A 26,215-nucleotide genomic window follows, 5' to 3' on the forward strand; every position below is an offset into this window, starting at 1 on the left:
GGCACATAATAGGCACCCAATAAATCACAGCTTTTCAAAATGAAGACATTTGCCCAAGATCCTCATAGTGTGGCCTAGAATTTGATGACCTCTTGCTCCGGGAAATCCCAAGCGTATTTTCTATACAGCCTGCACTTGCCACATGTGAGCTCTTCAAGGACAGGGACGATGCTGCTTACCTCCTTGGTCTAGTGACCTATACAAACTAGTGAGTGGTTATTTCTCACACACTAGTCTCTTGAAATAAGACAGCATTTATTATGCAGAAATTGAGTGTTCTGCTGCATGGTATGTATGAATGTTAGTAGACTAGGCAAATACCCATTTCAGATAAGCACCCAGGATCCCTTTCCGCTACCTTCACCTCAAGGAACAATACCCTCTGCACACATGTCTAACCAGGAAGAAGATAAAACAAAGTTTCAGTGATGTGAGTCATTCGAATTTTATGTTCAAACACATGAAAGAAAATACAACTCATTAGAGTCACACTGAGGAACGAAGGACATTTTAACCTCAGCTAAACTAACACATTGTTTTTCCACAACCAGAAACAATTAAGGTTTTTATATACAGTAGTGCATGACTATGTGCCTATCTAATGATCCATTAAGTGATTCATTCCCTGTCCATCCCTCTGCCCATTTCCTAAGAACTGCCATTTCCTATTTCTCTGTTAAATCCATTCTCTCCTTTCCATCCCCGCCCAGGCCTCCTCATCCTGCACTCTCTATGGCAGTGATGGCGAACCTATGACACGCGTGTCAGAGGTGACACTCGAACTCATTTTTTTTGGTTGATTTTTCTTTGTTAAATGGCATTTAAATATATAAAATAAATATCAAAAATATAAGTCTTTGTTTTACTATGGTTGCAAATATCAAAAAATTTCTATATGTGACACGGCACCAGAGTTAAGTTAGGGTTTTTCAAAATGCTGACACGCCGAGCTCAAAAGGTTCGCCATCACTGCTCTATGGAGTTACCCCTGGAGGGAGCTCCCTGATGTCAGTCTGGCCTTTTAGAATTCAGGCTCCACACTGGCACCAGACAGGTGGCTCCAAAATGCTAGTGGCCATGTCCTTGCTCTTCCCCTAACCCTTCAATATCTTCCTTTGTTCACGCCATCAGCTTTGAACAAAAGCCCCAGGAACCTGGCAAGAGGAAGGTTGGATATCTCTTTAGCATGTTGAGACTCAACTAAGACCAGCTGCCAAGTTCTTACTTTAAAACATGTTTCAGAGAGACCAAGATGGCGGCATAGGTAAACACCGCAGACTGCTGCCGCAAACAACCACTTCAAAAATACAACTAAAAGACGGAACGGACATCACCCAGAACCACAGGAAGGCTGGCTGAGGAGAGACTCTTCAACTAGAAGGAAAAATAACAGCACACCGAGGCTCAGAGGAGGCGCAGTGTGGAAAATACTCAGGTGCGGAGGTGCGCGCGCAAAGCGGGCTGGTGGCTGAGAGCGCGGTTGTCGTTTTCGGTCAGGGGGGAGTCTCAGACTCTGAGCTCCAGATACGGGCGAATCGCTGGGGACTCGGACCCAAACGGGAGAAGCGGGAGTGTCTGGCATCAGTTGGAAGGCAGCTTTCTCTCCGAGGTTTGCAGCGGTTCCTGGGGTTCTGAGAAGCAGAGCCTCTGGGAACAGGACTGAGGGCACCATAACGGCTCCCTCCGCCCGCCCTGTTGAGCCCGCCCCGCCCAAGCCCTGCGCAGAGCCATTTGCCGGATCGCCTCAGGCAAAGGCTAGATTAGCACCTCCCCAGAGGACAGAAGTTTTCCGCGGCAGACACAGCTGATTCACACAGCCAGTCGGCCTGGTGGTCAAATCCCTCTAGTATTAACTACAACAATCAAGGCTCAACTAGAACAAGACTGCGCACAAAGACCACTAGGGGGTGCACCAAGAAAGCATAAAAAATGCGGAGACAAAAAAACATGACAGAAATGGAGGATATAGAGCTAAAAAACGCAATTTTGAGGGCTTGCAATAAACTTCTGGAGAGCCTCACGAAAACTAATGAGACCCTCGATGCTATGATAAAGAAACAACTAGAAATTAAGCATACACGGTCGGAAATAAAGAATATTACACCCAATAGCAGACCAGAGGAGCGCAAGAATCAAGCCAAAGATTTGAAATGCGAAGAAGCAAAAAACACCCAACCGGAAAAGCAAAATGAAAAAAGAATCCGAAAATACGAAGATAGTGTAAGGAGCCTCTGGGACAGCTTCAAGCGTACAAACATCAGAATAATTGGGGTGCCAGAAGATGAGAGACAGCAAGATATTGAAAACCTATTTGAAGAAATAATGGCAGAAAACTTCCCCCACCTGGTGAAAGAAATGGACTTACAGGTCCAAGAAGCGCAGAGAACCCCAAACAAAAGGAATCCAAAGAGGACCACACCAAGACACATCATAATTAAAATGCCAAGAGCAAAAGACAAAGAGAGAATCTTAAAAGCAGCAAGAGAAAGAAACTCAGTTACCTACAAGGGAATACCCATACGACTGTCAGCTGATTTCTCAACAGAAACTTTGCAGGCCAGAAGGGAATGGCAAGAAATATTCAAAGTGCTGAATACCAAGAACCTACAACCAAGAATACTTTATCCAGCAAAGCTATCATTCAGAATTGAAGGTCAGATAAAGAGCTTCACAGATAAGGAAAAGCTAAAGGAGTTCATCACCACTAAACCAGTATTATACGAAATGCTGAAAGGTATCCTTTAAGAAGAGGAAGAAGAAAAAGGTAAAGATACAAATTGTGAACAACAAACATGCATCTATCAACAAGTGAATCTAAGAACCAAGTGAATAAATAATCTGATGTACAGAATGAACTGGTGATTATAATGAATCAGGGACATAGAAAGGGAATGGACTGACTATTCTTGGGGGGGAAAGGGGAATGGGAGATGCGGGAAGAAACTGGACAAAAATCGTGCACCTATGGATGAGGACAGTGGATGGGGAGTGAGGGCGGAGGGTGGGGCGGGAACTGGGAGGAGGGGAGTTATGGGGGGGAAAAAAAGAGGAACAAATGTAACCTGAACAATAAAGATTTAATTAAAAAAATAAATAAATAAATAAAACATGTTTCAAGTCCTGGCCAGTGTTCTCAGTGGTTAGAGCGTCAGGCCATGCACCAAAGAGTTGCAGGTTCAATCCCTAGCCCCAGTCTGGGTGTGCGTGGAAGGAAGGCAACCAATTGTTGTGTCTCTCTCACATTGATGTTTCTCACTCTCTCTCTCTCCCTCTCCCTCCCTCCCTTTCACTCTCTCTAAAAATCAATGGAAAAAATATCCTCTGGTGAGGATTAACAAAAAACAAACAACAAAAAGGCATGTTTCGCCCTAACCAGTTTGGCTCAGTGGATAGAGCGTCGGCCTGCAGACTCAAGGGTCCCAGGTTCAATTCCAGTCAAAGGCATGTACCTTGGTTGCGGGCACATCCCCAGTGGGGAGTGTGCAGGAGGCAGCTGATCGATGTTTCTCTCTCATTGATGTTTCTAACTCTCTATCGCTCTCCCTTCCTCTCTGTAAAAAATCAATAAAATATATTTTTTAAAAAGGCATGTTTCAAGAACCTTAAATACCGTAGGAAGTAAATGAATTCTAGAAATCCTAAATAAATATACAGGCTTTGGACCCTCATAAAATGTGTTTTTGCCCAATCCTGAATAAATCTTGCTGTCTTTGGGAGAAATGTTATCAGCCAATGGTCACATAAAATAAATGCAATTAGACAAAATGCAGTGTCAACATTCTTAAGTACAGAAGCATTGGCCCCATTTAGGCAATAAAAACAATTTTGGCAAGATTTCTTTCCTGCAGGCCCACCTCCTAATTTTCCCCACCCCTAACTCCACCCTTGGTGATTATAACCCCAGGCTGAAGCAACAGAGCAGTTAGTTCAGTGTTCCTGAGCCTCCCAGTGGTTGACCTGGCTGCTGTTCTCTACAGTTAACCTTTGTGTGGTAAGTATTTTTGCAATACAGGTTGCCTTTTCCATTTTGCAAATCTTTTGTCTTTCTCTCCTATCCTCTTTGAAAAGAAAAAAAAATTAATAAAAAAATATATAGAACAAATAAAATCTTACCATGTAACTAGCATAAGCCAAGGGAGAATTGAATAGTGGGAGTAAACTCTAGGGTAATCTTAAAAACCCACATGTCTGCACCATGCAGGTGTCTTTTAAATTCAGTTTGGCAGTAGTGATTCTTAAGTCTGTGAATATCGTGACTTTTTCTTTAAAATGTGCCACTAGAAGACCCTTTCTTTAAGAAGAAAAAATAATGTTTTTAATCATTAAAGAAGAAATCATTGTATCACTATTAAGACTGGAGTGTTTAAACAGAATATTCTAAATTCCTTCTAGGAAGTTTCTCTCTTATTTTTTTTCCATTTTGTTGTTGTTGTTTTTAATTTATCGTTAATGTTGAAAGTATTACAGATGTCCCCTTTCCTCCCCATTGACCCACTCCCATCTCATCCCCAGGCCTTCACCCCACTATTGTCTGTGTCCATGTGTTATGCCTATATGCATGTAAGTTCTTTGGTTGATCTCTTCTCTTCCCTCACTCCCTTCCCTCTGAGAATCCTCAGTCTGTTCATGCTTCCATGTCTCTGGATCTATTTTGTTTGTCAGATTATTTTGTTCATTAGATTCCATATATAAATGAGATCATGTGATACTTGTCTTTCTCTGACTGGCTTCTCTCTTATTTTGTAATGGGTTTCAAGATTTGCTGTTGTAATTGGTTTTGCTGGGGGAGGGGCACGATTTCTGTTTCAGTCATTTTAAGGTTTATTATTGTTTTATTATCAGAAGTTAATTCTAAATGTCTTTGCTTTTATATAACAAAAACAATGTTTTGAAATCATCCTGATCTGGCCACGTATTATCTTTCCTGGTGTGTAGCCTGTTATCATCGGCAGTATTCCCAAGGCAGATCTCAGCGCTTTCACTGTTGAGGGAATAATTAGCTTTCCTCACTTGCACGGTTTAAAGAAAGGAGGGGAAGAAGCTTCCTTTTTCTCCTTTTAACTTCCAGGTCCCTACAGCAAACACATTTGATAAAGATGGTACATAAAAGGGAGGTGGGGTGAGAGGTGGTATCTCTGATGTCTTGGATGTCTAGTCTAGAGACTCCAAAATTGTGTTATGGGACTTACAGTTGCTTTATTCATACATTTGTTAATTCTTTGAGGTTTTGTGGGGGTTTTTAACACCTATTGAGCAGGCATTGTGTTAGGATAGATGAATGACCAGCACCCTTTGGAGCTCAGAAGCAAGGGACCTGAAAACAGCTGACGGTTCATTATAACCAGGACCAGACTGGAACCTTTAGAGGCCTTACTAGTACATGCATGTGGGTGCTACTGGTCCACATCTCTCCATAAATAAATAAGGTCAATACCACTGTGCTTATCTCTCTCAAGGATTACATTTATTTGGAGAGGAAAACTAAATATCTGTCCAAATTTTTCTCTCTTTCATTTTACTTTCTTGTGCCAGCTTTAATAGTGCCCTAGGGCTGTGCTCAGTTTACCTCCTGAGAGGTGACCAACCCTAAGAGCACTTGAATGTGTTAACGAAATGCAGAGGAAACCGAGGAGGCCTGGGCAGGCACTCCATGGTTGGCCTTCAGTTTCATTGAAAAATTAGCACTTAACCGCTGCATTGAAACTCACTTGGGCTTTACTTGGGGGAGTGAAAATGGAGACAAATGTGTATGAATTTACTGGCTGCCCCTCTTATTGCATAGACCCTGTTCTGGAAGAATACATCTGGAAGCTTTTGGGGAAAAGAAATATTTTATAAGCAGGTGTTTGTAAAGGCTGCTGCCTTTTTCCTGAATTAAGTTGGCCATCATTTAAGTGTTGTCTGGCCAACAGATAATTGTATTTTCATTGATGTTTTGAGATTCATCTGTACCAACTAGAGCACTCACCAATGATTTTGTTATCTTCTTATAAAATATTGGATGGTATTTGTTAAGTTAAAGATTACAGACACTACTCAAATTCAATATTCTGGAAGTTTCAGTCATTGATTTTATGGTTACAGACCAGCACTATCTTAACCTTCTTTACTCAATCATGAGTACAATTTGGGGGATGTGAGTAGAGGAGATTCTCCCCCCCACACACAATAAAACAAACTTTAAAATCATTTAACAAACTTGACTGCTTATCAAAAATAATAGTAATAAAAATCAAGCCCCTTTGAGATGTTTTGTACCAAAATAGAGGCAGCCATTAGCTGTATTGAATCACCAGGTAAGTGCTCTTCATCCCGCATAATTCAAAGGACAGGCACTTCCCATTCAAGTTTGAGTTACAGAAAGATTTAAAATATGGTGCTGTACTTCATAGGTCTTCTGGTTCTTTTAGCCAAGATATTACATCTGAGACATCCTTAGGCCTGCTATGCTGTGGATACAACCTGCTACTAGATATGCTGAGCATGGGGTAGAGCCAAGCCTCTGCAAGTTCAGGAGTTGGTGATCCTTTTGGGGTCCCTCTCTGTGAGCTCCTGTTGGAGACAGAGTTTCAAGACAGATATGAAGAGAGAAACAGAATAAAGACTTGAGTCTGGGGTAATAAATAATTGCTTAAATGAGCAATCTGATTTTAGTTGAGGGTTTTCAGGATACTTGCATATAAATTGGGACTTTTAAGGTAATTCAAAATATTCATTCACTCAACCAATAGTATTTTAACTTTTAATTATACAAATAGAAATAAATTGTAGGATGAGCTAGAAGAATGCAAATTAAACTTTCTTAGAAAAAAATACTCTCCTTTACGCCAACTCAAGAGTCATGGTAGGGGTACCAACTAATCAGTTAATAATTCTAAGCTAAAGCACAATGATTGGATACACTACTTTTAAAGAGAGATGAGTACTTGCATCCCAATCTAACAAACAGCAAGAGAAGCAGCCTTCTCTGCACTGTAGGAGAAATGGTTTTACTGCCACATTTGGGAGTATCCTCATGAAAATACGGTCCCGCACACAAACTAAATGGAAGGACGTACATTAAAGTGTCAATAGTGGTTTGGTTTGTATGGTGGATTTACTAGAGATTTTTTCTTCTGATATTTTTGTGATTTTTTTTTTTTTAGATCGTCTTCATTAACCATGTTATTTTGACTAAATTTTTAAAGTTATACATGTTTGGGGTGAAACTGTTTTTGTATAAAAGACTTAAGCTCCACATCTTCAATACACAAATCCTCATTTTAGATAGACTTCCTTCAATACAGTGATTCTCTATCCTCCTTGCACCCTGGAATCTCCGGGGAAGCATTAAAAATGTTAATTCCAAGGCCACTAATCCCCTCCAACCAGACCAATGGATCAGAATCCCAATGGAGCCAAGTGGTTGGTATTTTTAAAATGTGAACTCATTACATTATCTAAGGTTCCATATTGTAATTCTTTTACCTCTGCTAACCAGAAAGTTACATTTCTTTTTTTTTTTCCTTTGTAGCAGTACTTAGTGTCCAACAGAAACCACTCCATCTGTTAAACAATATCTCAACTGCAAAGCTTCTCTCACTGTTGGTGGATAGATAATGACACGGACAGTCACTATCGCCGTGGCAACAGTGCAAAGTTACATTTCTTAAAATTAGACTCCACTGGGCTTCACTGGATTCTTTTGTTGTCACAGTGGGTGGGGTTTGTTAACACCTAATATGAAAGGTTTCAGGCTCTGTGGTGTGGAACCTCGGGACCTTGATCAGTCTCATGTAATTCATAAGTGCCTGCACAAAATGTACTGCTTAACAAAACACTATCAGCTTGTTCTAAATGGATCACGTAATATCAATTGTAGCCTGTGTTGGCTAATTTGTTTTTCTAAATTTTCCCACTGGTCACCTGCTCATGAGGTTTTAGAACTGGTTTCTGAGGAAAACAAAGGCTTTCCTACAGGTATGCCTTTAGCTGGTCTCCACGTTGAATTAGGACAGCCATTAATTCGCTCACCTCCATGCTACTAGGGTGGCCTTCTGTGTTGTCCTGGTTGCATCTTTTAATTTTTATAACAATGCATTTGCCTTATGTGCCTTTTCTTCTGCCTACCTGCTCCTGTGAATAATAAGCTGCCCTAGTTGGGAATCTGAACTCAGGTTCTTGCCAAAGACTTCTAATTCAGCCTCACTGCTGTCCAATTCTTATCAAACCCCAGCTGGTGAAAACATTATTCATGGAGGATTGTCAAAGAATATGCATCCAAGTGTTTCTCTTAATTGCATCGACTTATCTTGTGCTTAATTTAACCTCATGCTGTTTTTGTACAGTTACATGCTGTATAGGTTTGTAGCCTAGGAGCAGTAGGCCATACTGTGGAGCGTAGGTGTACAGTAGGCTATCTCACTAGGTTTGTGTAAGTGCACTCTGTGATGTTCAATGAACCTCCTAATGATGCATTTCTCAGAATGTATCCCCATCATTAAGCAGCACATGACTGTACAGCTTCCTGTAGCTTTCTCAGTAACCTGGAAGAAGGAAGGTAAGATACTGCCATTGTCACTTAGAGAAAAGGCACAGAAGTAGCCACATATCACTGCTATGGTTAGAGCCCGTGTCCTAACCCCAAGCTCAGTAGGCTTTCCACCACATCATAAAAATAATGAGCAAGTTCGGAGGAGGGAGAGAGGCAAATCCAACTTGGAGGATTAGAAATGGCTTTATGGAGAAGGTGGCATTTGAGATGAGATGTGAACAGGTAAAGAGGGAAACAGGAGGGAAGAACTCACAGCAGAAACAGTACAGAGTGGTGAGTAATCTGGTCTGACCGATAATTTTAAAAAAATGGTAATCAAAGGACTGAAAAAACAGAGGTCAAGCCTAGAGGGTTTGGGTTTGAAAGTGTAGTCTTCCCCAAGAACCATAGATGCCTGACACCAGATTAGTACATCCTATATAATAAAAGCCCAATATGCTAAGTGTCTGACCGTTCATTCAACCATTCGGCCAGTTGCTATGATGCGCACTGACCACCAGGGGGCAGACACTCCGATTGGTAGGTTAGCTTGCTGCTGGGGTCCGGCCGATTTGGACTGAGTGAGACAGGCCGGACACGCCCTAGAGCACTCCTGCGGTCCCCCCCTCCACCCAGTTGGCCAACCTTCTGCATCCCTCCTCAGCCCCGATCGTGCACCAGTGGGGGTCCCTTGACCTGGCCTGAACCCTCTCAAAATCCAGGACCCCTCGAGGGATGTCAGAGAACTGGTTCCAGCCAAGGGACCCCACCAGTGCATGAATTCATGCACCAGGCCTCTAGTTATAAGATAAAAATAGAGAAGCCTAATGAATTAGGTCACCAGAGAGATTAGCAATAGTAGAATGGTAATGGAGAGATGGAAGGACCCAATTTATCATGTGTTTATCTCCGCCTTTACCCCTCATTAAACATTTTAGTGAACCAAGTACCCTTTACTTTTTTGATGAAAGGAGGGTTACTGGACTTTCCTGTGTCAGAAAAATTCTCAGTCTTGCAGTATCAAAAACGCAACTACTATTGAGAGAGCTTCTCATGTAAGCATTATCAAGCATGAGCACAATTGGTAACATGAGGGAAAATGTTTTAGGAGTACTATTTTGTTTATAGAAATCATTTCACTTAAATTAGAAAATGCCATACCTTCAACTAAGCATAATCTTTTTAAAATTTCTTTATAACAGAGTTTTCATTGTTTTGACAAAATTTCAGAAATGACATTGTAGGAGAGGAAAATAATTTTCCCTCTACCATTCTAAGATCTTGGCTGGTTCCCTGTAACCAAAGACAGATTAACAAGGGAAAATACAAACAAACTTATTAACACATATATCTCTTATAGATACCTTCAGAAATGACTAACTCTCAGAACTGGCTTAGAATTCAGGCTTAAAAAGCTCCTTGAGTTTTCCTTCCTTTATCCAGGAATAAACAATTGTGTGTGCCCAGAGAAAATACTCTTACAATAAGTTAGACATAAATCAATCATTGCTGCCCAGCTGGTGTGGCTCAGTGGTTGAGCATCGACCTATGAACCAGGAGGTCACGGTTCGATTCCTAGTCTCCCAGTTGGGGCACATGCCCAGGTTGCAAGCTTGATCCTCAGGAGGGGGCATGCAGGAGGCAGCCGATTGATGATTCTCTCTCATCATTGATCTTCCTATCTCTCTCTTCTTCTCCCTCCCTATCCTGAAAATCAATAAAAACATATTTTTAAAAAAAAAAAAAGAAAGAAAGCAATCATTGCCAATATTTGGGTTCTTTAGCCTCTGATCACTATTGGAGGAGTGAGAGAGTGCTTCCTGTACAAGCTAAGGAGGCTGCATTGTTTTTGGCTTCTCCCCACCACTTCCCATTCCTGTAACTATGGGGAGCAGTTATCCTCTGCTCCCACGTTGGTAACTAATACTACAGTCATTCTCCCAACCCTCCAGATAAAATACAGAATGCCCAGAGAAATTTGAATGTCAAGTAAAGAACAAATAATTTTTAAATGTAAGTATGTCTAAAATTTTGCATGAGACATACTTATTCAAATTTAACTGAATATCCTGTTTTTCTTTTTCCTACATATGGCAAGTCTATTTAATCATTTAACCATCATTTCTGTTTTTCTCAATCTTAAACCTAGGCTCCTGTTTCCCAGGTTCTTTAGCAACCTATGGGTAGAAAAAAGATGTTGGCATTACAAAGTATTAGCAAGGATGTGCAGCAACTAGAACTCTCATACATTACTGATGGAAGTGGAAATTGGTACCACTACTTCAGAATACTGTTTAGCACTATCTACTAACCCTAGGGCCCAGCAGTCTACCCCTGGGTATAGACATAACAAATACATACATAGTCCACTTGAAGATATGTACAAGAATATCCATAGCAGCATTATGCTATTTGTAATAGTCCAAACTGAAAGGAATACAATGGTAGAGTGGATAAAAAAATTGTGGTATATCTATATAATAGGGTATTATATGGCAATAAGAATGAATGAATTAGCCCTGGACAGTGTGGCTCAGTTAGTTGGGAGTCATCTATGCACCAAACAGTTGCTGGTTCCATTCCCAGTCAGGGCACATGCCCAGGTTTCGGGCTCGATCCCTGGTAGGGGGAGTGCAAGAGGCAGCCCATCGATGTTTCACTCTCACATTGATGTTTCTCTCTGTCTCTCCCTCTCCCTTCCTCTCTCTCTAAAAGTCAATTTTTAAAAAAATAATGAATGAATTATTGCTACATCTAACATGGTTGAATCTCACAATCATAATTTTGAGCAAAATAAGTCAGACACAGAAAAATAAATAATGTATATAACTAGGTAAACACAGGCAAAATGAGCCTCTGGTGTTCGAGGACAGAGGTTGCCTTTGGGCAGAGCGTAAGGCTCCCTAGGAGGGTAAGGAGGGCTCCTGGGGTTCTGGAAATGGCCTAGTCCTTGAGTCATGTTGTGGTTACAAGAATTTTTCACTTTGTAGAAGCTCATCAATCATGTTTATGACTTCTGCACTTTACTGTATACACAGGGGTGGGCAGAGTAGGTCTACAGTTATAATACAAATAAGTAATACTATCTATACTAATAAAAGGGTAATATGCTAATTAGATCAGGTTGACCAGCCATCTTCCAGATGTCTAACTTCCTTCCAGACAAAGCCACGGTGGTGATGGCCAAGGCAGAGGCAGTTAGGGTCGATCAGGACAGCAGGGGAGAACAGTTCGGGGCGAGATCAGGCTGGCAGGGGAGGGCTGTTAGAGGTGACCAGGCAGGCAGGGGAGGAAGTTAGGGGCGACCAGGCCAGCAAGGGAGGGCAGTTGGGGGCAAAATCAGGCCAGCAGGGGAGGGCTGTTAGAGGTGACCAGGCAGGCAGGCAGAGGTGGTTAGGGGCGATCAGGCAGGCAGGTGAGTAGTTAGGAGCCAGTGGTTCTGGATAGCAAGAGGGACGTCCAACTGCCAGTTTAGGCCCTATCCCGCAGGGACAAAACCAGCAGTCAGACATCCCCCGAGGGGTCTCGGATTGGAGAGGGTGCAGGCCAGGCTGAGGGAAAACCTGCCCCCCCCCCCATGCATGATTTTCGTGCACTAGGTCTCTAGTAATTAATAAATAACAATACAAGAATAAACTGTGTTTTGTGTACTCACAACTGTAGACCTACTTTTGCCCTACCTGTATATTGCTCTTCAATTAAAAGTTTACTTAAAATAAAAAAAATGGTAGAACCTGATAGGTTAAACTGTTGACTTGGGAACAGTAAGCAGAAGTAAAAGAGGCAAGCATGGTGGTAGGACTAGCCACAGGACTTGCCACACAGGAGAGGAATTTCAGAGCAGGATGTGAATGAATCCGTGGGGGATCCCAGAGTCACAGAATGATTCCTGAGTTCCAGTGTTTGCATTTTGAACATTTCTGAACTAAGAAGTGACGTGTTAGTTTTCATTCCTCACAGGGACTGCTTTTCAGGCCTATTGTAGACACGACTTATGCATCTGCTGGGAAACTAGACAACCTTTAGGCTCCATCCTAAAGGTTGATGTTCTCTACACCACGGTTTCTCACCTCAGCACTGTTGACATTTGGGACTAGAAAACTCTTTGTTGTGGAGGTTGTTCTGTGCTTTGCAGGTTGTTTAGTAACATCCCTGGTCTCTACCCACTAGATCAAATAGCACCTCACCCCCAGTTATGACACCAAAAATGTCTCTAGATATTTCCATATGTCTCCTGGAAGTTACAATTGTCTCTGGTTGAGAACCAGTCCTCTAAACCTGTATTGTGGAACTCTAGGACAAGTTTTTGAGTGATTGCTTTCAGGATATTAAAAATAATATGTACATATACATAAACACATAAGTAACTACATAAAAAGAAAGCAAAGTTAGTCACAAACTGTCTAGCTCCCAAAATTTACCTGAGAAGGGACATTCTAGGAAAGCCCTTACCTTTTATTCTTGAGCAGGGCTTGCTCATTTCAACTGGCTAAGAATTGTAATTCCTCATTGGTGGATTCAGTGGAAAGAAGAATAAAGGCTGTGGAGTTCCCCAGAACTGAATTCAAGCCCCAGCCCTGCCACTCTGTCACTTTGGACATGTGATGTGTTTTCTGGTTTTTTCCCTTTCTTCGTAGCCTTGCAGAAGAATGACCCACAGCTTACAATATCTAAGACTGTAAAGGAAGTACGAGTAGGCAGAGGAATAGTATTGTGTTTCCGTTTTATTTTTTATTTAATAATATTCACAAAGCACTTCCATTATGCCAGATATCACTCAAAGGGCTTTTCAAATATTAACTCATTTAGTCCTTCTGACAACCTCAGAAGCTTAGGTTCTGTCAATACCCTATTTCACAGATATGGAAACTGAGGCACAGAGAAGCGATTACGAGGAGGACAAGGGGCCACACTCAGTCTTTGAGACAAGCCCCATTTCTCACCTATATAGTAAAGAGGTTGCACTGGTGATAATGATCTCTCCTTACTCTTGGCATTTAACCTCTTGTCTGCAATAAAAGGCGTCTGATAAGCCTTAATTCCCTGAGTGTTCTCGTCTGCTGGGAGTATTAAATAGAGATCAATGTTAACTGGGGATCAAACATGAAAATGCTTTGAAGAGTATAGTGCTCTATGCAAGGGTAAGCCACTGTCATCCTGGCCACGTATCACGTGCAGATTTTTCCCATCCACTTTCACTGGCACTTAGACATTCTCTCGTGTATACGGTGATTTGCAGTTTTCAATGTGTCTTCGCATACATGATCTTATTTGAGCCTCCCAAATACTAACAATAGCCTCCCAAATATTATCAATGATTCCCACTCCATTGGTCCTCTTAGCACCACAGTCATTTGCCCTCTGGGTTGTGCTCCCAGGTGCTTTTCCATACCATTAAATCAGGGATAGGCCCTGCTGCTTTGCAGCACTTAGTTTAAAATAGACACAACAGTGCATATGTCAGATTATTTACACGCTATAGGAAACATACTGCTTACTAGACATAGTCTACCAATAAACGCTCACTAACTGATTTAGATAATTATCCTATAGGGTCTATTCCAGGGGTGGGCAAACTTTTTGACTCGAGGGCCACAATGGGTTCTTAAACTGGACCGGAGGGCCGGAACAAAAGCATGGATGGAGTGTTTGTGTGAACTAATATAAATTCAAAGTAAACATCATTACATAAAAGGGTACGGTCTTTTTTTTTTTTTTAGTTTTATTCATTTCAAACGGGCCGGATTCGGCCCTCGGGCCGTAGTTTGCCCACGGCTGGTAGACTCTGGCTAGTCTGTGGGCCAGACACCTGCAGCATTGGCACCAGCTGGGAGCTTGTTTAAGCCTATCTCAGGTCCCACTCTGGACCTACGGAATCAGGATCTACATTTTTTTAATATATATTTTATTGATTTTTTACAGAGAGGAAGGGAGAGGGATAGAGAGTTAGAAACATCGATGAGAGAGAAACATCGATCAGCTGCCTCCTGCATACCCCCTACTGGGGATGTGCCAGCAACCAAGGTACATGCCCTTGACAGGAATCAAACCTGGGACCCTTCAGTCCACAGGCCGACGCTCTATCCACTGAGCCAAACCGGTTAGGGCAGGATCTACATTCTAAAAGGCTACCTAGCCTAGCCGGTTTGGCTCAGTGGATGGAGTGTCAGCCTGTGGTCTAAGGGTCCCGGGTTCGATTCTGGCCAAGGGCACATGCCCAAGTTGCGGGCTTGATCCCCAGTAGGGGGTGATCAGGAGGCAGCCAATCAATGACTCCCTCTCATCATTGATGTTTCTATCTCTCTCCCCCTCTCCCTTCCTCTCTGAAATCAATAAAAATATATTTTAAAAAAATAAAATAAAAGGATACCTAGGTAGGTCCTGAGCACATTATAAATTGAAGAACCACTGATCTCAACTGTGTCTCAGTATAGATCTATCCATGATATACAGGAGTACAAAATCTATAAATAAACACATCTATACACACATACACAGACATTAGACTGTGTCTATAATATACTTCTAAACATTTTACTTTAAGAATGGGAATTTATCGATTTATAAGCATGTGGCATGAGCCCCTGTGTTAGATCAGGATTTGAATTCATTGAATTAATAGATACACAGCACGTACTAGGATAGATGTGATTTGCATATAAAGCAATTGCAGCATATGCCCATTCCTGGATTTATATCAGAACTTTTTATTCTCGAAACTTACTCATTAGTTTGTTTGTTTACATCAAACCAGCAAAATTTTATCCTTACTCCAAACTAGTCAACACAACAAAAATGTGTCCAGTACTGTACAGACAGTTATGGAAGGTATGAAGGACTGGAAGGATATTTAAGATACTTTGCCCTAAAGTAATTTTTAGCTCTGGGGGTTCTTGAAAAGTACTTGAGCTTGGTTTTCCATTTTGATATATTGGCTAAACTGACTGTGACTGGTTCTACTGATTTTTTTTCTAAAGCATTGTTTTTATTAAAGAAATAATTTTCTTTTAAGAATATAGCCTTGTTGGTACATTTTTCTTTCTTTAATGGTACACACACACACACACACACACACACACCAGCTGGAACTCTGTATATTTTGACTATACTGATTTTCCCAGTATATTTTTATTTTTATTATTTTTTTTTAAAGTTTGGTTTTTTTGTGTTTTTTTTAAAATATATTTTATTGAGTTTTTTACAGAGAAGAAGGGAGAGGGATAGAGAGTTAGAAACATCGATGAGAAACACCGATCAGCTGCCTCCTGCACACCCCCTACTGGGGATGTGCCCGCAACCAAGGTACATGTCCTTGACCGGAATCGAACCTGGGACCCTTCAGTCCGCAGGCCGACGCTCTATCCACTGAGCCAAACCGGTGAGGGCTCCCAGTATATTTTTAAAGGTAATGAATAATTCAGACTTGAGGTTGGCAGTATAACAGTTAGACTTGAACAACTCATTGCCTGTACAATTTATTCTAATCTGCAACTATTTCTCAGGTAGTAGATTGAGTTTACATCATGTGCCAACTCTGATCAAATGGTAGCAGCATGCTGTACACTGTCAGAAAATGAGGCACTTGTCCTAAGTGACAGAGTGGGAGGACTATGACTTCAGTTCTATGGAACACCAAAGCCTTCATTCTTCTTTCCATTGACGTCCACCAACCAGGAATAGCAGTTGTCTAGGATTCTAAGATATATTCAGTGGAAATAGACTCCACATTCTGGGATCAATTAGCAATGTCTCCTGTGGGTGTAGGAATGAGCCGTTGATGTGCAGCTGGCTACAGTGCAACCCTCCCTCCTGCTCCAAAAAGCTCGTGTCTCTACTGTTATCATGTATTTCCCAGTCTTTCCTTCCCCTAAGCATTTCCCCTCACTATTCCCACACCAAGAATGTTCTCCTTTCTGTGTCCAGACAAGAATCCATGACGTTCTATCAGACTTCCAGCGCCTCCAGAACTGGCTGATAATTCTAGATCTGCTAGTTTGGAAAACAGAAAACAAAGAACACACACACACACACACACACACACACACACAGACTTGTTCCTAGAACATATGCTTCAACTTCTCCCGCTCAGGACCTTGGATCAGATGCTCCCCTTACACGTCCCAGGGGCCCATGGAGATTCTCAGTACAGACTTGTTTTGATTGAAATTAAATATTACCACTTCCCCTTTGGGTTACACCTGTCCTCTCAGGGCTGTGCAAATGTCTCTGCAGTTTTAGGACTTTTATTTTACCACTGGAAATCCCCACCTAATGAGTTTTCCATTTCTTCTCATTCAAATTTCTGTTACGGTACCTCTGGCTTTGTAACTATACTCTATACCAAAATGAAGCCAGTCTTGCTGGATATTAAGATTTTGAATGAATTATGCCTTTCTCTTTTTCTCCTCTTTTAATATGGTTCTGAGAGGAATCATATCAAAAGAGGAAGGGAGTTGGAAAAAATACAATTTAGATTTAAAAGCAGTCAGATTAGGCAATGTTACTATCAGGGTCCCCATCATTACTCTCACTTTTTGTATCAACCCCTCCCTTAAGAGGCACTTTGGCACTTATTAAACACTAGAGGCCCGGTGCATGAATTTATGCACAGGTGGGGTCCCTTGGCCTGGTCAGCAATCAAGGCCTATGGGAGGGCTGGCCAGCAGGAAAGGAGAGGCTGTCGGAGGTTGGCTGTGGGAGAGCACTGACCACCAGGGGGCAGCTCCTGTGTTGGTCAGTACGTGTCATAGGATTGGTCAACCGGTCATTCTGATCATTCCAGTTGTTCGGTCATAACGGTCACTTAGGCTTTTATGTATATAGATACAGATTCCTCAATCCCTTTCCAGGCCTATTAAACCTAAATTTCTAGGGATGTATCATTCTTTTTTTTTTAAATATATTTTTATTGATTTTTTTTACAGAGAGGAAGGGAGAGGGATAGAGAGTTAGAAATATCAATGAGAGAGAAACATTGATCAGCTGCCTCCTGCACACCCCCTACTGGGGATGTGCCCGCAACCAAGGTACATGCCCTTGACTGGAATCAAACCTGGGATCCTTCAGTCCGCAGGCCGACGCTCTGTCCACTGAGCCAAACTGGTCAGGGCAGATGTGTCATTCTTAACAAGCTCCTCAGTTATAACACACATGTTAGCTTGCAATACGACAGCAGTGTTCTAAGACAAAATGTCTGTAGACAGAAACCAGTAGAAAATATCTGTTATGTAGAGTATTTTAATTAATAAGACCCCATTACAACCAGAACTACAAAAGACTCCTATATAAAAACTTAAAACTTTGTGCCTTACCCTGCACAACTTTAAATTCACTTGATTAGACAAGGCAATACTATCCATTCTCAGGACTTTTAACCATCATCTCTCTGCTAATTCATTCTCTCCACAATACTGCACGTGGATAGGAGTCCCTGGTCAACCCTTTGCTATTTTTTCCTGTTGGTTAATAGTCTCTGCTCTACCACATAGCCGAATGTTTTCCTGCATTATCAAGAAAGATATCATTACCCTCCCAATTAAGCAGAGAGGTGAAAGCCCTTTGGATTCTAGGTAAATATTTACCTATACCTTGCAGTTTCAAATATGATTCCTGGAAGGCTTTGACTGTAATTATATAGCCTCAAGCAAGTTCTTGATAACAAGTGTTAGAGACACCTTTCTAGGGCAGGTCAAAGTGCCTTGGCTTTATTATTCAAGAGAACTTTGGTCCCTCTTTTAGAGGACTCAGCTGTTGTTGGAAATCAGTTGATAACAGCCACAGATCTGCGTAGACAGAATCACCCCGGAAGAGGAGCAGGGCATGATGAAAAGCTAAGAAAATGCATTAGGAAGGACCAAGAAAGAGTGAAATGACACGTCCCCGTAGCCACCAGAGTGGCTGCATCAGAATCGCCTCTTAAAAAATTTACACACCCAGGGTCCACCCCAGGCTACTCAATCAGAAGCAAGAATCTGTCTTTTTAACCAAGCCCTAAGGATGAACCTAAGTGTGCAGCCCGGATAGGGAAGCATGTTGATAGAATTGTTAACTGGGGTTGTCACAGTGGAGAAAGACTGAAGCCAGCAAAGCCCAAGGACAATGGGGGGCAATGGGGTTCCCTTGCAACTGGCCAAGGGAAGTGTTAGAAGTGAGCGGGGACCAAGACTACAGAGCACAGTACTATGGTCAGATTTGAAATAGTCAAGCAGCGAGTTTGAACGTTGGTAATTGTGAAAACAAACACATGTTCTCTTTTGAGAGTACTGACTGAGCTTCGGAGACTTCCCCTGATAGCAGAGTGAAATATAAAAAGTACAGGCACCACTTTGTTTGAGACACTGTTTCCTGGTAATTTTGCAGCCAGTGGGTTTTTCTGCGGGACCTTGAAGCCTCTTTTTTTTTTCAGATTCTGACCTGACATCTTCACCAAAGGAAACTGAATGTTGTTTTTTTCTAAGTAACAGGGGCCTTCTATTAAAACTTTAGCTATCCGGATATCACTAATAGATACACAGGAACGCTGACGTTCGTTGGAAGCATCTGTTTTAATAACAATCTTATGGAAAAGTAAAGAACTCTATCTCAGAGTTCTCTTAAGGGACAACTGAGATAATGCCTGTGGAATACCTCCGTAAAAACTGATTATAATTAATTGCTAGTCAATAGAAACACTTCAAATGCAAAATAGACGTTGTTCAGGGTGGTTGCCTTGAAAAAGGCAACAACAACAACAAAATAATCTTGCTGATCAGTGAAAGGGGGAGTGAAAACCTGAGAGAGAAGCCTTCATCCCCTTAACTTTACGGTTTTAACTCCCAGATATCCATAGCAGCCTGGAAATGTTAGGCGGCGTTGGGAGCATGTGAGCCGCCTTCCACAGGAGAGAGGAGATGAAAGGCCTTCTCAGCCGGTATCTATATTACATGGAACTACTGCTTTTTTGGTTTTGTTTTACAGGCAGTGACCTTTGCAGTGATCCTAAAAAATGAACCCCGTTGTCACGCAGCCAAGGTATGGTGCAGGAGGTTCCACAGTCAGCGACTGGCAAACCGGCACGTTTGACTGCTGCGCTGACATCGGGATTTGTAAGTGCACACAGCCATTGCTTTCTCCTTGACTGCTAGTAACTATGCAGATTATTAGCACAACAAACACTGTGTTTATTTATCCTTCCATGTGTCACTCTCTAACTCAGAAGTCACAAGCCCTGGGTGGATTTAGCCACCAGGTGTGTGTTTTTTTGTCCTGTACATGTTGCGCCTTCTTGATGTACTAATTTTAATATAGTAGCAAACATCGAAAAATCAGATTTCACACAAAAATTCAGCTTTTCGATCTAGATGTCCAGCTTCTCTTGAAAATGAGGAAAATCTGGAAAGATGAGCCCCCATTCTCACGTGGCAGAGGTCCGTCAGCTGCGGCTGAGGATTAGCCAAGCCCTTAAAAAAGGATTCTCGCTCTGCAGTTTGCCATATTTATGTTCACCATCCACTGTTTGGGGGGTTTTCCAACCTACCTCACTCATTTATTTTACCTGCCTGGCCTTGAGTGTGTGATCCTTGTTTAGATCAATCACCTCTTTTTAAGTGTCTCACCTCTGTAGTATCACCATGTTCTTTTAAAAAAAAATTTTTTTATTGATTTCAGAGGGGAAGGGAGAGGGAGAGAGAGATAGAAACATCAATGACAAGAGAGAATCATTGATTGACTGCCTCCTGCACACCCCACACTGGGGATCGAACCTGCAACCCAGGCATGTGCCCTGACCGGGGATCGTACCGTGATCTCCTGGTTCATAGGTCGACACTCAACTGCTGAGCCACGCCAGCCGGGCTCACCATGTTCTTGACATGCTTCTCCAGTTTTCTATTTACCTCATCCTTTCCTAAGAAGTTGACTATGCTTTCCGGCTTTCAGTGATACGCTTGTGGCTGTCCCATTTCAGCAAGCAGTGTAGAATTTTTATTTTACTGACATAATTATTTTGCACGACCAACCACACTTTTGCATGAGAAAATTGTCCTTATTTCAGAGTCTATTGCCATATGAGCTGCAGATGCTCTGTGTGGAGCATCTTTCCAGTGTCTTTGAAAAACGGCCTCCTTATTTTTAAATTATTTTTATTTTTTGGTACATGATGGAGGTTCCAAGTTCATTAGAGATAGCCTTTTGTGTAAATCAATCAAAAAAACCAAGGACTTTCTTATCTTATTTGGGGTACAGCATTATCCAAACTCCACCTCAGCCCTAGCTGGTTTGGCTCAGTGGATAGAGCGTCGGCCTGCAGACTGAAGGGTCCCGGGTTCAATTTTGGTCACGGGCACATGACAGGATTGTGGGCTCGATCCCCACAGGGGGGTGTGCAGGAGGCAGCCGATCAGTGATTCTCTCTCATCATTGATGTTTCTATTTCTCTCTCTCCCACTCCCTTCCTCTCTGAAACCAACAAAAATATATTTTTAAAAAACCCACCTCAGAGCTTTCCAAAATAGACTTTCACTCAGAGCATGTTTGAGAACCTTTCCTGTTTGTTGCCATTTCCTTAGGCCCACTTTTGGTCTTATGCAGATTCCTTAAAGTGAGATAACAGTAAGCTTTTTAAGCTTTCCGTGCTACTATCCCTTAACTTCTGCTTGCTTCCGTCCTCCTGTCGCTAACAGGGCTCTGCTCTTTGCCTGCATGACCATCTAAAACCTATTCCTATTCCTCGTTGCTTTTCTCATTTTGGCACTAAGGACTTCTCCACTCTCCCTTTTCTGACCCTAAACACCCTCCCACGTTTTCAGAGGGCTTTTCAGACCTCCTGACACCACAAACGTCCTACACACACATGGCCCCAACGTAAACTAGGGCCAGGAAGAAAGATCAGTTTTACCTGCTCAGTTTGACAAGGCAGAAGCCTTTACTATCAAATCTGACCTGATGCTATGACAGGCACATTTTTCCCAGCCCCCAGACAGTCGGGCCCAGAAGCAGTACGTAAGGAGCCAGGGACCACACTGTGTTCTCAGAGGGTCTGAAGGCCAGTTCCCGGGCAAGCACCTATTGGAGAGCGGGTGATTTGGTGGAAACCACGATGACTTGCACTAACTCCCCTGTGTGGTTTTACTCTCACTCAGGCCTCTGCGGGACTTTCTTCCCTCTGTGCCTTTCGTGTCAGATTGCCTCTGACATGAACGAATGCTGCTTATGTGGAGCATCTGTCGCCATGAGGACCTTGTATCGGACTCGATACGGCATCCCGGTGAGTCACCCCAGGGTCCACGGGAGGTGGTTTTAGCCCGGACACCCGAGGGCTTCCCTTTAGTCCATGATTCCCCTCCTCACCTTCATGCCTTGACCTAGTCTTTTCTCCATCACCACCCTAACCTCTAAAGTGATTTACAGGGGGCAGTGTGGCTATCTATACTTTGGGATATATTTATAATAAAATATTTGATTGATCCAGTAGATGTGTCCGAAAAAGTTGCTGGTGGTGAGTAGGTGAGGGCCAGAGGCCAGCACGGGAGCCTTAGCCTCTCCTGGCTTTACCCAGAGTCACACGGGCCCTGCAGCCTGCAGGGCGGGTGACGGTTTCTCAACGAGCCTTGAGTAAGGAGAGCTCAGGGCATCCTCTCCACGCTGTCCCGCTTGCCTCCTTGGTAACTCGTAAGGCAGCATTCATTCATGAAAAAGGGACCACTGAGCACCCAGAACCTTGTTAAATCATAGGCTGATGTTCATTATTCAGTGGGGATTTACTGAGTACATAGAACATGCCAATTACCGTTGCAGATGCTAGAGACATGTCAGTGAATAAAGGAAATCAAAATCCTTGTCTTCATAGAGTTTACGTTCTTTTATTTTTTTAAGCCCTTTCAACATAATTTCAGACTTAATGAAAAGTTGCAGAAATGGTACACAGACTTCCTGAAAACCCTTTGCCCAGATTCCCCAAGCAGTAAAAATTTGCCACACTTGTTTTATTTTTCTCTTTACCTTATCTATTTTTTTTTCCTGAGTCATTTGAGGGTAGATTACAAACTTGATGCACTATTACATCTTTTTCAGTGTCTTTCTTAAAAACAAGGACATTTTCTTATATAACCATAAAACAATGGTCAAAATCAGGAATTTAACATTGATACAATACTAGTAGCTAATCTGTGGATCTTATTTGAACTTTACCAATTATCCCAACACCATCCTTTAGATGAAAATAAAAGCAACCTGGGATCACACATCGCATTCAGTTGTCACACCTCTGTAGTCTCATACAATAAGAAACAGTTTCCCAGTCTTTCTTTGTTCTTTTGTTTTTTAAGGAACATAGATCAGTAGACTATCCCTCAGCTTGGTTTGTCAAATGTTTTCCCATAATTAGGTTGTACACTTTTGGCAGAAACTCCACAGAAGCTGTGCTGTGTTCGCCATACATTGTATCAGGAAGCACATGACATCCATTTACCCCATTATGTGTGATGTTACACTTGGTTAAGATAGTGTCTGCCAGGACCGTCCACTATAAAGTTGCTATTTTCCTCTTTATAATGGACTAGGGCCCAGTGCATGAATTCATGCACCTTGAAAGGAACTGTGGGCCTCGAGGCTGCGGTGGGCACAGGGGCAGGTCTCAGCCCATCCTCCGTGCTCCCGCCCAGCCCCTCCTGCCATGGCCCTGGGTCCCCTGCCTGCTGACAGTCCCCCTCCCACCGCCACTCCCACATGCTGATCATGCCAGTCCTGCTCGCACCCGCTGACAGCACAGAGCGATTGGGGCCAGCGCCAGCAGCAGAGCCGGTGCCGTTAGTGGGTGCAAGAGGTGGCTGCTGCCCCAATTGCCCCTCAGGAGCAAGGGGAGGTGGAGAAGCCCTCAGGGACAATCAAGGCTGGCAGCCCCTCACACCTCCTGATGGTGCCAAGCGATTGGGACCAGCACAGGGTGCCGACAGCGGGTGTGAGTACTGGGTGGGACCATGGCACATGGGAGCAAAGAATTTTCGGTAATCACCAGAGGCTCCCGCGATGACAGCGACCGGAGCCCCGCCTTGGTCTGGCGCCCCCACTCACCTGCTCCACCATCCTGCCACAGCTGACACCCGCCATGTTCCATGCGTGCCCCCAGGTGGTCAGCACACATCATAGCGACCATTGTTCGGTTGTTCGGTTCTTCCACCGTTCGGTCTATTTGCATATTAGGGTTTTACATATATAGATAGGATCTTGTAGGGAGATGTAAATATCCTGTTCTTCATCAAACTTTCACCCACTAGTTCTAACATTCATTGAAGATTCTTGCCTGTGTCAGTTATTATTATGATGGTTGCCAATGGCAGAGCTTACACTCTAATGGGAAGAGATAGTTACAATATAACTAAGTAAAAGTAAAATATATAAGATAGTGATGTGCTACAGTGAAAAGTAAAGCAAGGAAGAGGAAGAATCCTGCCATGGCCCTGGGTCCCCTGCCTGCTGGCAGCCCCCCTCCCACCGCCACTCCCACGTGCTGATGACGCCGGTCCTGCTCGCACCCGCTGACAGCGCAGAGCTATTGGGGCCAGCGCCAGCAGCAGGGCCGGCGCTGTTAATGGGTGCAAGAGGTGGCTGCTGCCCCAATCGCCCCTCAGGAGCAAGGGGAGGTGGAGAAGCCCTCAGGGACAATCAAGGCTGACAGCCCCTCACACCTGCTGATGGTGCCAAGTGACTGGGACCAGCACAGGGTGCCGACAGCGGGTGTGAGCACTGGGTGGGACCATGGCACATGGGAGCAAAGAATTTTCAGTAATCACCAGAAGCTCCCGCGTTGACAGCGACCGGCACCCCGCCTTGGTCTGGCGCCCCCTCTCACCTGCTCCACCATCCTGCCACGGCCGATGCCCGCCATGTTCCGTGCGTGCTCCCTGGTGGTCAGCGCACATCATAGCGACCATTGTTCGGTTGTTCGGTTCTTCCACCGTTCGGTCTATTTGCATATTAGGGTTTTACATATATAGATAGGATCTTGTAGGGAGATGTAAATATCCTGTTCTTCATCAAACTTTCACCCACTAGTTCTAACATTCATTGAAGATTCTTGCCTGTGTCAGTTATTATTATGATGGTTGCCAATGGCAGAGCTTACACTCTAATGGGAAGAGATAGTTACAATATAACTAAGTAAAAGTAAAATATATAGGATAGTGATGTGCTACAGTGAAAAGTAAAGCAAGGAAGAGGAAGAGTGTTGAAGTTTCTAATTTTAAATAGGGCTATCAGGAAAGACCTCGGTCAGAAAGGGCCTGAAAAAGGCCCAGGCAGAAGAAAGAGACAGATCCGAGGCCTTGAAGTAGAATTTAGCTGGAATGTTCTATCCAGAAGCAATTGTGGAGTGGGGGGATAGGAATAGAGTGTGTGGGGGTATGGAATAGAAGAAGAAGATGCCAGAGCATTAGCAAGGACCTTGGAGGCTATAAGAACGTTTACTCTGAGTGAACTGGGAAGTCACTGACATGTTCTAAACAAAGACTGATATGATGGGTTCTTGCTCCTGAAAACTTAACCTCTGTCCCACTCATTGCTCCCATGGGGGGAGAGCAAGTTGTTAATCTTCCTAACCTTGGCTCCCTCGCTGATAAAAGGATGCCTTCACTAGGGTGGTGTAGTAAAGGTCACATAAGATAATGCATGGAAAAGGCTTAGCACAGAGCCTGGAAAGTGATAGTGCTCAATAAATAACAGTTATCATTTTTGTTCTTATCTCAGAACATGACTCAGCTGATTTCCCAGGGCAGGGTTGGGTTCAGGCCTGGCTCCATTTCTCCCCGCGCTTGCTCAGCACCTGACTCTCAGCACTCCCTGCAGCTCTCATGCGTGCCACTCACAAGGCAGATAACACATGGGAGTTCTTAACTTTGGGACTGAACCGTGGACTTCCTAAAATTACAGGCAACGTGTCATGTGTTTGTAGTTATGTATATGAGTGTGAGTGGATTTCTCAAAATGGCCCCTAACCCCAAAATGGTATAAGAGAAGGAGCACTTAGCTGGACTCTATATGATAAAAGTTCTGGGTTCAGCTCAGCAAATAGCTAATTTTTTTGACTCTGGGAAATCTTTTGGCAGCATTGGTTTTCTCGTCTGTCATGAGGAAGTTGCACAAGATGATTCTAAAGTCATTTCTAGGTCTAGGATTCTATGACAGAATTCTTGGCATACATTAAATAAGTGTATTTATAGACAGTGTATCTTCCTCCTTGTAACAGACCTTTAAAATGGTGAGTAAAACCCAGCCGGCATGGCTCAGGAGTTGAGCGGTGATCTATGAACCAGGAGGTCAGGGTTCACATTCCCAGTCAGGGAACATTGCAGGCTCGGATTGCAGGCTCAACCCCCAGTAGGGGTCATGCAAGAGCAGCCAAGCAATGATTCTCTCTCATCACTGATGTTTCTATCTCTCTCCATTCCTCTCTGAAATCAATGTATATGTATATAATGGCAAGTAAGTCCTAGGACTAATTTGTGCTTTCTGCTTTGTTTCCTGTTTACATCTGTGCAAACTCTCCTGGGGCTGCTACAATGCAGCCTCTGACTGATTGGCCCCTCCCTTCGTGGACCAGCCAATACAGCATTCCTTAGACCAGCAGTTCTCAACCTGTGGGTCACAACCCCTTTGGGGGTCGAACGACCCTTTCACAGGGGTCACCTAAGACCATCGGAAAACACATATAGAATTACACATTGTTTTTGT

At 43.1% G+C, this 26,215-nt stretch overlaps 1 protein-coding gene across 1 annotated transcript in view; it reads left to right on the forward strand.

The window, feature by feature from the left end:
- The first annotated feature begins 3,886 nt into the window (after nucleotides 1-3,886).
- Nucleotides 3,887-26,215, forward strand: part of PLAC8 (placenta-specific 8) — a 27,802-nt gene continuing 5,473 nt past the window's right edge. The window contains exons 1-3 of the mRNA XM_005857382.2: nucleotides 3,887-3,991; nucleotides 19,469-19,596; nucleotides 21,631-21,755. Of these exons, the coding sequence (XP_005857444.1) occupies nucleotides 19,497-19,596; nucleotides 21,631-21,755 (225 nt within the window). The 5' untranslated portion in view covers nucleotides 3,887-3,991; nucleotides 19,469-19,496. The remainder of the gene's footprint in view (nucleotides 3,992-19,468; nucleotides 19,597-21,630; nucleotides 21,756-26,215) is intronic.

This window comes from Myotis brandtii, unplaced genomic scaffold, assembly GCF_000412655.1.
Source record: "Myotis brandtii unplaced genomic scaffold, ASM41265v1 scaffold111, whole genome shotgun sequence".
In the NCBI taxonomy this organism is placed as follows: domain Eukaryota; kingdom Metazoa; phylum Chordata; class Mammalia; order Chiroptera; family Vespertilionidae; genus Myotis; species Myotis brandtii.